Below are 15,542 nucleotides of genomic sequence, written 5' to 3'. Positions count from 1 at the left end.
TTACTAAACAGTTACATCACAACCCTTCTCAAAGGGCAGGATCAGACAGCTCACTGTGACAAGAGGCCAGAACATGCCATGCCTACTGCTGATGGCTAAGACCCCCAACAAAGAGGATGCCAAATGCTACCGAATAAGTTACTAGGAACAGCTTTTCCCCTGTAGAAGCTTTCCAGGTTTTGGAGGGAGGCTACTGAGAGGAAACAAACGTCTCCTTCAGGATACTACTGTGAGGTACCCTATAACACCTGCTGCCAGTCTTACTTCATATGTGTATTTCCTGTTTGGTATTTGGACTCTTGGTCCCAGACACCCACCATTTCACAGTCTAATGCAAAGATTCCTGGATAGCCATCAGTAGCAGGCAACTTCTCAAAAGTCTTCACAAAACCGTCAAGGCTCTCCTTCCGCCCATCCTGGACATGTTGCTTTGGAAAGAAAAACACAAGCACAAGTTAGACAAAAGAGTCTGCTTGATATCCATACACAAGGCAGAAATGAGACCCACAAAATTTACTTTCTAAAGTGGTAGTCATCAAATCTCAGATTCAAATGAGACATGCTCTTTACATTGCCAACATCTAGGAATAGGATTATTGGATAAAGGTTTCCATCAGACTGGTATCCAGTTTCAGGGTTATAAAGCAATAAATTCAAACAGTCAGTGTGTCCAGAATGTGTAATACACTCCCTCCAGAGGTGGTACAGACACCTACCCTGGAGGTTTTCAAGAGGAGACAGGACAGTCACCTCACTGGAGTCACCTATCCCTAGTTGTCTTCCTGCCTAGAGCCGGGAGGCTGGACCTGATGGATCTGCAAGGTCCTTTCCAGCCCCTGACAATCTATGAATCTAAGAAAAACACACAAGAACACTTTCTAATGCAACAATGAGGGCCCACGAGCACCCGTATGCTTCTGTATCATTGGGCATTGGCACATTGGAAAAATGCAGGTATTCTGCAGCACTATGCACTGCTCTATTACTAGGAACCTGCCCAATTTGACACAGATGCCCGCCAATTTCATGGGCAGAACACAGGGCCCAGCAGCTATTTTGTGGGTGAAGTGTGGTGTCCCCCCCCATACCTCTGATTGGCCAAGAGGTCCTGGTAGCTCCACCCCTTGCCAATGATTGGTCATGACAGCTGCCTGTCACACAGCCCTGCCCCTCACCACTGACTGGTTGCAAGGGCTGTCCATAATGTGGCCCCACTCCTCATCCGCAATTGGTAGAGATCGGTAGGGCCACATATCAGGGAGCCCTCATAGCCAATGAGCATTGAAAGGCACCGGGGGGGGGAACCATCTTGCCAGGAGCCCCCACTCCCATCCCGCCCCAGCATGCTGCTGCAGTGCTGTGAGGACGGCAGTGTTCCCTCTGGGGCACCAGCAGTTTAATTTTCAGTAAGTTTTTTTTCCCGCCTACCCGCAGATTTCAGTAGGTCCCTATCTATTGCTTCAAAGGATTTTTACCAGGATAGCAAAGAGGACCGGGGGGCAGCCACAACTCTACACCCCCCGGAACATTTTGATCAGCACATCTAACAATGCATCTCTGCCAATGCGCACATCCAAGTGACACGATGCACGTTCTGGAACAGGTGCAAGTAGGGAGGGATCTCAAGTAACACTCTCTTTCTACCCGAGAAAACTTGCACCTGCAAATTCCACACCAAACTTCAAGCTGCAGCTTCAAGGTTTATATCACGGCTGTCCAACTCGTGGCCCACGAGCCACATGCAGCCCACCAGAGGTTAACTCATGGCTTAGGATGACCACCCAGATGCACGTCCCCAACACTGCCCCTGCTGCTGGAGTCTCCAGGCTCCCCCTTGCTCCTCTGGGTTCTGCTTCATGTGGCATCGCCCAAAGGTGCTGGGGAGTCCACGTGGTGTGCAGTAGGGTCCCCGATTTGATTCAGCAGAGATTCGGCCTGATTCAGTGGAATCGAAACAAATGACCCTTTAATCTCTCCGAATCAAACTGGAACCCTCCAAATCGATTTCGAGAGATTCAGAAAGATTTGGAGATTCAGACATAGACACAGCTTTAAGTGTTTTTTCTACATACCTCTAGATAGCTGGGACTTGTGAATGCTGCGATGCTGGGGCACATGGAGCATCCCACCGAAGTGCGGGGGGGCCCCCAGCGCGCTCGCCAGCAGACCTGGAAATGGACTAGAAGCACTTCCAGGTCTGCTGGGAAGCATGCTGGGGGGCCTCCCCACGCCCCTCCAGCTCAGCGAGTGGTGCCTCCTGAGGCTGACTGCCTAGCCAGGGAGGTGCGGGGGTCCACTTTGGGGTTCACCACTGAGCATACAGAGAGGCCACTCACACTCCTGTGGTACACTCCATGCGCCCCACCACCACAGCATTCATGGGCCACGCCTGCTACCTCCAGGTATGTAGAAAAAACTTTCAAAGCTGCATCTATGTCCGAATCGCTGACTCTCTGAATCAGCATCGAATCTTCAGATTTGGATTCAGCTGAATTGAATCAGGGATAGTGATCCAAAATGAATCACTATCCCCTGATTCGGGCTAAATGAGAATCAGAATTGAATAGGGCCCACTTTGCACACTCCTAGTGTGCAGCTTTCAGCTGCTCAGAAGTTGGGAGACCCCCGGTTCAGATCATCCCTCAGATTTTTTCCATGCAATATACTCTTGTCCCATGCATGGATAGCTACTCCATGCCCTCCCTATTATAGCTGGATGTGTTATGAATAACCTCAAACCTCACTGGTTTAAAATGTTAAACAAATGTGAAATGGTAATGTACAGTTGTGCAAGGAAATCAAGCAACTGCAAATAAAGTTCCCCCACTTCAAAATCAGATCACATATGGGGGGGGAGAAAAGGGACAACATGAGGCTTCAAGAACTATTGTTGCCTTCCACGCAACATCTACAACTTCTTCTGCACTTCAGAAATTCTTTCCAATTCTTGTCCAAGTAACAATAAATTTATTTTGAACTATAGCTCTAAGGTCAAAAAGTTTTAGCCCAGCTATTACGAAGTCAACAGAAAACACTAAAATGATTACTTGGGTATATCCACCCAGTTCTGCTGGCCTCGATTAATTGGTAGGTCTCTGCTTAGCTTAGCTTCCATCCTTACCTTGCCACCTTCATGCCCACAAACATGACCCCAGTATAAGACCACTGCCATATACCATTGCCTTATACTTCTCTTCCCTAATCCTCTTTGCCCCAACAAGAAATTAAATTACATCTAGTATTTGGCCGGGTGACAAGGTGTGAAAAGCTCAAAAGCTGAAGAAGGTGCACAAGTGCATGCTAATCAAAGCCAGCTGAGGTTTGAAGAGCACAGCAAAGAAAACTTGCTGGTTTGCATAAAGCAAACAATTAAGATGCAGCAGTGCCCCACATTGTAACAGATTAGGCTTTAATACTACAGGTGAGTGAGCTGTAATAGAAGCGCAATTATGCAGCCAGGCGCCCAGAGCAGGGCAGCTTCTGGCTGCTGCCACACGACATAACTGCATGGCTACAAGAGCAGTTTTCTGGCTATCCCTCACTTCTCTCCCCATCCTCAGTCAGCGTCCAGGGCAGCTGCCTTGGCTGCCACACCCTAGTTATGCTATTGTAATAGTCTAACACCCTTTCTACTGCATGATACTTCAACCATTTCAAAGTAAGAGACCAAACTTGCCTTTCGCTAAAAGTACACCCACAGACAAGCAGCAGGTTTATCTTACATGGGATGAAGCAGATGGTTGCAAAGACTGGCCACTAGACACCAGCATTTTCCCTCTCCCAACCCTAAACTATGCCTACGGAAACGCGTGCTTGCCTCTGTATATGGCCCAAAATAGCAGTACAGAATCAGGCAGAGAAATTATGTTTCTATAAACCCATCCTCATTCCTTCCCCAAGATAGGTACTATGGGCCAGGGCTGAGATTCTATGTGTACGGTGCATGTGGGGACTGGGGGAAGACAATCTGCCAGTGATCTAAATGAACTAAACATCTGGAAACAGCACTTTGCTCTCTCTGAAAGCTAGAGCTCAATTCTTGCATCTTGTTCCTCCCGCACAAACAGCACCTGTGGGTTCCAAGACCACCCCCTGCCCAAGGGCCCCTCTAGATGTTCAGGAAATGGTGTGATAGGATCTGATGCACAGTCACATTTCCTGCCATGCCACACATGCAGGGCAGGAGGCATGGTGGTGTGATTCAGCATCAGGTACTATCATGCCTTTACCTGAATGTACCAGGCACTGCCACAGCTACAAGTCTCCTCAGCTGACAAGGATGGCACCCATGGCAACATCCCATGCACTCCTGCAGCTGGGAGTCCCATCAGCTGAGAGGGCTCCAAGGCATGGGGGCATACCTTCTATATGTGCAAATTAAAGCTGGATAGAAACCAGCTATAAAGTTGTTGCACATTTTCGAACTCTAATGTGATGGCTGGATGGAACTTTTTATGGCATGATAGTTACTTTGCACGTGTAGCGATACTAAATTCATTGCACAATTAACCAGTTAATTGCATAATACATGTCATGTACAGTTGGGGCCCAGCCATGACATTTAACATTTCTCCAAGAGGTCTTACTCCATAACACTGCCCATCACAGCAAGCAAGTGTAGTGACAGTCCCTAGCAAAGATATACAGGGAGACGTATACTCCCCTGAAACCTTTGTGGGCTTGCAGAGAAAGGAACATAGAAAGCTCCCTTTACACTCTGTATGTGTGTGCACCCGTTTCCAAGTACTGTTTAATAGAAGCTTAAATGCACCTTCCTCTTTATCTCAGTTTTAGCACATCCCAAAAGGAGACTAGATCAGAACTTCTGTCGGGGCTTAGTCCAGGAGAGATTGCCCAGAGTAACTTTGAAGCTGTCACAAGGTAACTGTGATGCAGAATTCTCACTGATGTGATGATACAATTAAAATAATATTTCCTACCGGTTAATAAAGGTGAACATGCTACAGATGCCTCCCTGGGAAAAGCAATTACAATGTAAACCTTGCACAAGAGGAGAGAGTGACAAACCACGAGGGGAAGAGGGAAAATTGCCATTGAAAAGAAATCTCTCTTGATAACTTACTTTAGCAACCTGGCATCCTGGTGAACCCACAGCTCCTGAACAACAGCTATAATGAGTCTCCCATCCACCTGGCACTGACACAGTAAGAGACAAGAGTCAAACAGTGGAGACAGGAGCCTTGTCAGCTGGAGAATAAGACTGAGTTCACAATCATAGAGCTGCTTCAGAGAGGCAATGCAATGGAATACTTTCAGGATTACATGCTAACATTTCCATAACAGCTAAAAGAAAAAAAAAGCCTGAGGATTAAAGCCTCAGAGTCTACGGCGTTCAAGCAATTCCCTCCCAACCGCTCTAAAACAGGCTAACTAGCAGGGTACCAGATACATTCTGGAGGCCTGTTACAATTCTAGTTAGCAAACAAGCTTGATAAACAGATATGTGGATGATGAAGGTTTTTCAGTAATGTAAATTCACTCTGCGTACGGGTTATTTTCAAAGCTAAAGGGAAGATACAAATTAGGGAGATGCCTCACTGGGAAATAATTCAAATTTAATATAAACTTCGCTGGCCAGGAACTATGACTTCGTATTATTGGTACAGTGCCTAACAAAGATCCCAATCCCAGCTGGGATGTCTGGGAGCTACAGACAATACGCATCTCAACCAAGTCATACTTTCACATACTGATCTGCCTTTTAATGGTGACAATCTCTGCCCGTAATTATAGCACAGGACCCAGTTAGTGCACCTTCTAGACCAGGGGTGGGCAAAATGCGGCCTAGGGGCCAGATGCGGCCCGCCAGGCCATTCTATCCAGCCCACAGAGCCACTAAAAAATTTAGAAAATTAGTATTAATCTGCCCCGGGCTGCCTGTCACACGGCCCTCGATGGCTTGCTGAAACTCAGTAAGCGGTCCTCTCCCCAAAATAATTGCCTGCCCCGCTATAGACTATGTCATGCCTCATTTTTAGAAAGGAAATTATAGTGGTTCAAGTGCCAACCATCTTGAAGAGAAAATCAAGTGCAGTCACGATCACTTCGCTGACAGTGAAGAGCTCAATGAGTCACTACGACTCCAGAGTGTAATCATGTTTGAAGTCACCTGACCCAATTTTTGCAAGCTCAGAAGCCATTGACCTAACAGAATAAGCGGTACAAGAGAAGACTGAAGAGGGGCTGGGGGTGGGGGGGTGTGCATGCGTGCGCTCGTGTGTGTGCATGTGTGTGCATGTGTTTTTACCACTGCAGCAAATGGGTGTTTCCTGCATGACACCACTTCCCAACACCACCGTTCGCAAACTTTAGACTACTTATTTTGTAATGTGTCACACCACCAAGTGGCAAGCTTATGTACTGCCAATTTGAAGCTGCTGCACACAATCTTCATGAATCCCACAACCAAATAATGGCACCAAAAAACAGCTCAAAAAGTACCTGCTCTCTGTTACAACTGAAGCTTGATATGGATCGGGTATCAAATGCCAAAAGCATGTTCACCAATTTGCTGGGAAGTCATGGAAGGGTCCATACCTTTCTGCTTGCGTAACCTTCCCCAGTGATGGAGACACTCCTCTTTGCGAATGCAGTTCCCCGATGCGGAGACCATGTATTCGGTACCACAGCGGCAACATATCCTGCACGAAGCTGATCAAAAGTACAACGAAACAGCTTACTGGAAATTTTGCAATTCGCCCAGTTAATAAGATAAGACAAACAGGTTAAATTTGCTCTGCCCAAAAGAAATACTTTGGTGAAGTACTAGCTAATCTTCCTGAACTGTACATGACTGAAAAAATGTGTTAAGATTGTATTAATAATCAATTTTCGGACTCAATGATCTGCTCAGGTCCCTTCCGACCCTACAAACTATGAAATTTTAAATTTCCTCAATATCAAAGGAGAAAAAAAAAAGACTGAGAACTGTTGTCACTTCAGTACAATGACCTGCACTTAGATGGCCATATGCACTTAACATCACCTAAAAAATAAACCTACTGGCATGTGCCAAAAAGTTCAAAACCACTTTGGCAACAGGGTATGACAGAATGAAGGTGGTATTAGAAGCACACACAAGTACTGTGACATCGAAGTGTCCAAAGCTTTACAAATGCTGCACTGATTTTCTTCAAACACTGCTTATTTTTGTCTGTTACAACTATAAAACAAGTTTTGTTCAAACCTTCTCTATTGCAGCTTTATCAGTAATCAAAGGGCAAAGTCCAAAGTTAAAATAAATAGGGAAAAATAAGATTAGCTCTCCCATCCTGCTCAAATCTTCATTCAAATGGGAAAATGGGGTCAAAACTTACTAAAAACTCACCTTGGGCTAAAGCCACATTTTAAATTGAGAGGAGTATTTTTGAGAAACTTATATAGTCTTACCTACAAAGTTAAGCTATTATGGAATACATTTTAAATTCACATTAGCTTCCTGTGTGAGCACTCTTATTATTCCTGTGTGTGGTTTGGCTTAACATTCCCAAAGTGGACTAAAAGGGCCCTATATGTTGAATACTGCAGAACAGCCATTTTCCTCAAGCCCTTTGAAACAAATAAGGGAGTGGAAGGAAGAAAGGGATTAGACTGGGAACAAGAACTCAGGTCTCAGCTGTGGTGTTTCCTACTGCACGTACTATAGAGCAGTTTTACCACTACCTGGAAATGCTACACTCTTTGGAGTGAAACCTGTCACTTCAGCAGCACACCACAAACTACACAGTATAAAAATTTGCTGGGTGTTTAAGGTAAGCGTAATGTGTATTATGCTGCTTGAACCTGGCCAGATCCCCTTTCCATCACCCCCAACTCATTGTAAAGTGTATTATAAGACTGTTAATAGCTACACTCTATGAATCACATAAAAGAAAGCACATCCCAAACCAGGATGGTGTGTATGGTGGTTTCTATTATTCATTATTAACTGAACATGAGGCACATGCCAAAACCAAAGCAGGGAAGTTGATGACCGTGTTTCTAGACTATTCTTCATGTTTTGGCCTGAACAATTAGCTCAAAAGGACATTATCATTTAGGTGATAATGCTGTGCAACGTTAGCACATATAATTTTTACCTAATGTGTATTTTCACACAGAACTGTTGCAACTACATATAGCCATCTGTTTTCAATGGTATGGGTTACTAAACAGCCTCAAAACGAAGGGAGAGAACTGGAAATAAGACCCCAAGCTTGCATGCAGGCAAGTGACTGCTAGGGCCCTCAGGTCAGAGCTGACCAAACAGAGTATATGACAACAATAATACAATATAGCTGTGGTGGAGGTCGCTTCAACAGCCATAGTACAAATGTGGGCACAGGGTGTTAACATGAATGAGCGCTTAACACACATTAGTCAGCGAATGACTGACTCAAGACCTACTTTTGCCCCAAAACAGTAGAGATGCAATTTTGTTTTTCACTCTGGCTAGGCATTTTACTTTTAATGCACAGTACAGTAGCTTGTTCCATTTTCTTTAAATTAAAAAGTCTAATTCCTTCCAACAGACTCTAGGTTTTGGAAAAGTCAAATAAGCAGGTCAGGAGCCAGCCTGGAGTGGGGTACACATTTCAACTATTCCATTCCACTTAAAAAGTATATATAGTAGTGCCACCAAGCGACAGAACTAAAAACTACACTGCTCCAAATCATGCTGCAGGTTTATTAGTGAGGCACCACCATCAGCTGCTAGAGTCCCTGCCCTACCTTCCACCTGACTTCAGACTAACCTGACTAGCCACCTTTCTGAGGATGCTTTAGAAAGTCCTGGTGTGCAGAGCAGGCCCCCCAGTACTGAAGATCTGAATATTTGTTTCCAAACTTTAAAGTGAATCCCTGCCGGCATTAAAATAAGAGAATAGCAGCCAATGATTAATTAAAAAATCAGACTCCAGCATACGCCAACCTCAGGGGCAGGGGGTGTTGGTATCTAGAGATGCTCTCACAGAATTAAGCAACTGAGCAACAGCCTCGACCATTTCTTCTAAGGGCCTGATGATAAGCCTAGAAGAAATCTATGATCGCCACTCCAGGCGGTGGCTTGATCCTAATACAAGACATATGAAACTGCTGTGTGGGTCCAAACAGCATAGATACAGTATTGAAAATATCTTCCAAGGACAAGAATGCTTAAAATCCTATAGTTCTGCAAAAAGACAGGACGTCATTTGCAGCCAGCTTCATCTTCAGTATGAAGACTGCACCTTGTTAAGGGATGAGAGTGGCTGAACGTGGGATTGAGCCAACAGGCTGTACCTTGGCTAACTAACCTTGCTGACTGACATACCCAGAACAACTTACAGTCAGTTGTTTTCTTCTCCTCTGCAGTGAAAACAATAGCACGGCCCGCCTTCTCTGGATGTGGCATTGGGTACCCATTTTCTTTCAACTGATCCTCTGTCAGAAGATACTCCTTCAGTCTTCTGTACAAGGCAGATCCTAGATGTATCAAAGGACAGGCTGAAGCTACACCACTGAGGCAGCATAAACGTTACCGGTTGTCTAGACAGTAACAAATCAGCTCGTGCTCATCAAATCCCAAAGTCTTGAATCTGCTTTTCCATCTTCTGTTCAGTATCTAAACTAGTCTAAGGAAACAGGTTCAACAGCCGACATTTTTCAAATTTGAGGACTTAAACACCCAGACTGAGCTTTAAAATTATTCCACAACTAATTTTAGGCACCTAAGTCTGAAAAAACCATGACTCTGAACTATTAAGGCATTCCAAAATGAAATTTCTCGGGGCCTTATTTTATAGCATTTCACCTGGCATTTTCAGTTTTTAAATGCTTTAATAGATATGATTAATGGACCAAGGAATGTGTTTTCCACCATGTCCCTTGTGAGACTTCCTACAGTGGTCTGAAATCTCACTGTCAGGGGTTTTTCATGATATTCAGCCTAGGGGGGCTGTTCATTTCATTCCATTATGGATAGTTATAACTCCTCGTAGCGTGCTCAATAACTCCTTTGTGTTTACACTCTTCCAATACTGTTGCATCGCCCTTTGATGTGGTTTATCTGAGCTATACAACTCCTTTTATGCTTTCCTTACATGTCAATCCCTCCACTCCTTAGTAGTTTGAGTCTCTTCTCTGATCTCCCAACAATCTGCCTACCTCTTTCAGCAATCGAGGTGCCAACAACCAATTCAACCCAACAATAATGCCTGTGGCACAATCCTTTGTATACAATGTGACTTTTTACTAAAAAGCTGGTAAATCTGAAAGCAATTCCTACAGAACAGATGGCAATATAGTTACGTTGACTATTGCCCCTTAAGCATATGGAGCCACAGTAGCCCTGTATAAAGCAAACCTTCTGGGGCAAGAAAGGAAAAGCAACTCCAAAAGTCAGAAAACTGCAGATCAGGGATACAGGGCACCTGAAAATATAAACATATACTAGGAGTCTTCTGACTGCTTCTTGATGATGCATCAAAATGATAATCACCACATTCACAGTGTACCTTTGAGACAGAGAATAAGGGCAAGTATAGTGCACAGCACCCAGAGGTTGATACCAAACTTGCCATGTTAGTGAATAAGCCTACAACACTCCTACATAGAATGTGTACAGGTGGTAAGTGATAAGGTACAATGCTTAGATGGAAAATGGAAATTGTATTGCCTCAAGGTTCAGCAAGATGTTGTTCTGCCCTAATCCCTCTCTGCTGTTTATGCAGCTCTGACTTGAGGTAGGGAGATACTGAAACAGATACTTACCCGTTAAATCCTCTGCCCGCAAGCTCCCCGACCGATTTAGCGTAAAGCTGGTCTTAGCAGCAAGTTTCCCTCCTAGTACGGCTTCATGGGAAACCACTTTCTTGTTGCTCGTCTCTGCAGTGAGGATGAAGGAAGAGAAGAGAAACAGAAATAGAAAAAGTCAAATACAAAGCTGCCACCTTTCTAGAGTAAGAGAAGTTATTCCTGGTGTTTGGGCACTGCACACAGATGGAAGCTTGGGTCCAAATAGTTTGGCAAGCTAGAAAAAGGAGGGCTGAATTCACCTCTTTCAATTTTCTCTCTGTTCCAGAAACAATCATGTGTTTGGTGCTTTCAAAGCCAGGTTGTCTATGGCACATCCTGATCTGCAACAGGAAACCTGCTTTCTATACTAACACCCAGCTGTGGTTTTCCCAGGGGCAAGCCAGGAAGTCTATACAGTTCATTCCCATTAACTAGGGATGCATGCTGCTGCGCATCATTGTAGACAAGGCAGGAGGGCACATGCTGGATAGTAAAAAAAGAAAAATTCTGCTTGTCCACTCACATGAGATACTACGGACTGCAGATACCCAGCTGAGAAGAAGTGGGGGAGGGAACATGGGACAGGGAGGGGTATAACCATTTTGGTCACATGGCATCAGCATCTGGTGGAATCTCCCCATGAGCAGAAGGGGAACAATTCACTGAAGAAAACCACCTACTGCAGCATGGTTGACAGGAAGGCCAACCTGTTTTCTGGAAAATTACTGAACATAGCAGGAAGTGGGGAAAAGAAGGAAAAGTCACCCCTGTAGCGTTTCAAAGAATAACACCACTGTGACATCCCCAAGGCCAACCAGTAGGCTTAAGACAAGACCCACTGCACTGCATGCAGCTCTGCTGGTAAATCCCTACAGGCCAGACTTCCATATCAAATCTTTCATCAAAAAACTTTAAAAAAAACTTCAGCACCGTGGAATACGCACGGCACATTATCTAATGGTGGACAGGTGCTTTTTACTAATCATTATCTGGCAGGTCTCCAAAGGCCAGCTTCCCCGAGTTCAGGCCTTCTGACTAATGGTAGGGAAGGTAATGAAGACAGAGGAGGAAAAGGAAAGAGATCAGAAAAAAATTCACAAGAACAGCATAAATTGATTGTTTAATGTACCCTCTCGAGAGCCAATAATGAAATGTCTTAACCCTCTTCTTTTCTCTCTTGAAGCTTAATGTGTGTAACAGATTTCTGTGGTGATGGACGAGTCTATCACTTTGAAGGCATCATGTGAAAGTTACTCCATTAGCAGGGCTTTTCATTTTAAAGAACCTGTGCTAAAAAAATCCATGTGGCATTATCTCCATTTAGGTACCGACAGCCAACAAAGCATTGCTGGACTTTCCTCTTGAGGAGGTCTATTAAAGCTTGCAAGGCTAAAAACCTAACCGAAGTCGTCTGCCTTTCAGCATAATGCATCTGAGAAATTGGTCTGGCTTTTCAATGGGTTTCACTCTCCTGCTCCTAATCCGAGCACGGCTTTAGATTCTTAAACCACAAATGCAATACGTACTGTTTACGCTAGATGGGGAATTGGGTGCTAGGCTTCTGAGCTTCTTTAACGTATTCACTGCTACATTCAGGTAGATGTTCCGACTGGTACTGCGCTCATAAGCCACCTTCTCCTCAGACAGAGCCTGCAAATAATGTAGTTTATCATGACCTATGCCATTAATGATTTTGCTTTGAGTTAAAATGGGAGTCTCACTGTTCTTAAATAAATCGCAGGGTAGAGATGCACCTTATAAACTAAGATACAGAGAGAGCAGAAGCTTTTATGAATTCAAGTTCTCTTCATCAGATGCAGAAACAACTGATGAAGTGAACCCGAGTTCATGAAAGCTTCTACTCTATATTTTTGGCAGAGGCAATCTGTAAGATAACCTCTGCTTGACTTCAGATTAATATGGCTAACTACTGCTCTCTAAAACACAGAATTCAACTGTGGCCACCAAGTGACTGTCCTACCAAATGGCTTCAGAGGATCTCAGAAATAAATACACTTATATAAAGGGAAAAGATTGCTGTTCTGGAACTAGCCTTGGGCCCTCCTTGCACTTGAAAGGAAGTAACACTCAATCAGATCATGGAAGAGATGCATTTTGAACCCCAAAGCACTGAAGTCTTTTCATCTGAAACTGTCTTCTTGACCGCTGGATTCATAAAGCATGGCCCTGTGGCTCCTCTAAGAGAAAGCAGCCTGTTTCTGGAGTGCTAAGTACAAAGGAAATTAAAAAAAAACAAATGAAAAGGGAGGCATTCCAGAATGGAAAAGGAGGATGAAGGAATCCCTCACAGGCTAACACTTTGAAGGCACCAGTTTGGAGTTGGGTGCGATAGGAGCATATCAAACAGGGAGCGAGGAAAGGGAGACAGACAGCACAAGAAAAACTGTTCCCAAGTTTATCTGGTACAAAACTAATGTAGTGCACGTTGTCTGGAGTTTTCCTGTGTAACAAGCACTGAAGGGAACCCGCAGAGAACCATGCTGTGTTGTCCCCATTTAATGAGAGGCTCCTTAAAATTCATGCACTTCCTTTTGACTTATGGGCTTTACTGACTCTGCCTGCATCGCTTTGCTCTACACTGACCAGCTAATGTTCCAGCAGGTGTTTCCCAACATGCTCTAGGATCAGTGTAAAGCTTAGGGTGAATGTCTAGAGCTGACTGACTGCTTTTTTCATAAAATGGGTTAAGGTACCTGGAAAGAATTTCAATAGAAGTGTGCTCAGGCATCTCAAGAGGAAGAAACTTCCACGGTATTATAATCTTTTCCAATTCCTACAAATCTGGCATTATTTAACATACTTCACTCCTCTTTACACGATATTTTGGCAGCAGATGAGAAAGGGAGTACAACTAGAAAATATAACAATCTCAAAGGATAATGACTGATGGGGAGAACAAGATTCCTCAATTCAAGTTTGGCTCTTGCTTTGAAGTGTCAATACAGACCTTGTCAAATGCCTCCTGTGCAGAAGAGCAGAACTTCAGGCACTCATCAATGAAGATATTGAGATACCTTTGGCGAATGTTGGTTGGGACTTTGGCACCAAACTCTGTGGGAATAACTGGCCTCTTTAGAGTAGTGCTCTACAGAGAAAAAGAAAGGGAGAAACGGTTCGGAAAAGTTTGAGAAATAAATTGCTTTGAGTAGCTCATGTTTCTCATGTGTTATTAATAGTGTCATGACTTCCTTTCTGAAAAAATTGTTCAAACACTGGCATAACGTGCGGCATTTTCAATCCCAAAAATAACACTTGCAACTGTTTTGCTCCCCCTCAGCAGTCTTGCTATTCTAAAAAGCAGGTGTTTTTAGGGCTTTTAGGATGTTTTGTTGCAAATGAAGAATAAGGCCTTACGGTTACACACTGCAGCCAATTAGTCTCAGTGACGTTAGACGTACAGCTAGTTTGTCTTCAAAGAAAAACACCCCATATCATGAAAACTATGGCACTTACATTAAGAGTCAAGGTTACTGTGGTGCCAAGATTTACCCTTTGTATTGGAGATATGAATGCATGACACCAAATAAAAAACCAATAGCTCAGTCACGCACATTTTCGATACTCCATCTGGAAAGAAGGGAAACAAAAAGGAGGATGGCAAACACTAAGTGGCTGTGGCAAGCTTAACTGAAGCTCTGTATTTATAATCTGGGGTTTTAGTAAATGTAATGACTTCATTGAACTCCAATATCGTAATTTCCTTTGGGTCAATTACAATTTTGGATTTCTAATCTTAAATAACTGACGCTCAATTTCTCCGTAAAGTTTCTGAACAGGTATTTGCCAACCAAAACCAAAACAAAAGCCTGTGCATGTTATCTTAAGGTATTACCAATTAGTTTCCTTTTATATGCCAGCGAGTGTTACAAATAACCTGGTTTAAGGTCTCTGTCCCTGCCACCCACATTTTTTACTCATTTTATCATTTTGTCAGTCTCTGTTCAAGAGACATTCAGGAACATACCAGCCCAGATGGTGCCTGTTAGGACCAAGAGAAACTACAAAGGAAGAAGAGATTCATAGCAATGTCAGTTCTAACGAGTATGAGGGCATATGTTTTGCAATGTTATCAGTCCCACCTTGATAGGCAAAAAGGATGCCCTCTAACTTTATTGGTTCAATCACGTTCTCTTAACACAACTGAAACCTCTTCTAGATACAGTGCAGGTAAAAGCTTCATCTAGGCAGGAATGTTTTCCCAATATAACCTAGGACAGGGTTCAGTAATCTATGGCCCATGGGTCAAATCTGGTGTGCTAAGCAATTTAATTCAGTCCACAAAGCCAGGGCATCAGCAGTAACCTGGGAGCAGCAGCTGGGTCACATGCATGGGTCAGGCTTTGGACTGAGCTCAGTTAGTGTACCTTTTCTTAATTTAGCTTAATATTGCATGGAAAGCGGTTAAGCTAAACCAAACACTAGCTACTTTATTCCAGAATAAACATATCCACTCACACAGCTATGCCACTATGCCCATGTCAGCTTAAATTTCATGTTAGATAACACCAAAAGCTGCCTTGGGTAGAAAACCTTATTACCTTCAGCTACCACTATTAAAAAACACCATTTTTGTCGATCATAATAGGCCTACAGTATATGCAGCACTAGTCAAACACAGAGAATGACAAAACACAAATAACTACAGATCTACAAAAATAACCCAAGCAAAGTCCAGGCACCAGAGGATAGATCACAATTGGAAAAGATCTCCAATACATTTCAGCTTTAGGATCTGGTGGCAGATATAC

The 15,542-nt window shown here is 43.7% G+C and overlaps 1 protein-coding gene across 5 annotated transcripts in view; it reads right to left on the bottom strand.

Moving 5' to 3' along the window:
• The window catches only part of REXO1 (RNA exonuclease 1 homolog), a 55,873-nt gene that overhangs the window by 8,944 nt on the left and 31,387 nt on the right, over positions 1–15,542 (bottom strand). For all 5 annotated transcript variants that reach the window (XR_016439103.1, XR_016439101.1, XR_016439102.1 and 2 more), the window contains exons 6-12: positions 13,742–13,879; positions 12,300–12,423; positions 10,750–10,863; positions 9,325–9,462; positions 6,559–6,672; positions 5,084–5,157; positions 318–428 (exon numbers count right to left, since the gene is read on the bottom strand). Coding sequence is in view for 2 of the 5 variants with exons in the window: in XM_090026868.1 (XP_089882994.1) it covers positions 318–428; positions 5,084–5,157; positions 6,559–6,672; positions 9,325–9,462; positions 10,750–10,863; positions 12,300–12,423; positions 13,742–13,879 (813 nt within the window). In the remaining 3 variants the exon portion in view is untranslated. The remainder of the gene's footprint in view (positions 1–317; positions 429–5,083; positions 5,158–6,558; positions 6,673–9,324; positions 9,463–10,749; positions 10,864–12,299; positions 12,424–13,741; positions 13,880–15,542) is intronic.

This window comes from Crocodylus siamensis, chromosome 14, assembly GCF_052110815.1.
Source record: "Crocodylus siamensis isolate JL-2025a chromosome 14, ASM5211081v1, whole genome shotgun sequence".
NCBI classification, from domain to species: Eukaryota; Metazoa; Chordata; order Crocodylia; family Crocodylidae; genus Crocodylus; species Crocodylus siamensis.
This window is presented reverse-complemented; position numbering and strand designations above follow the sequence as displayed.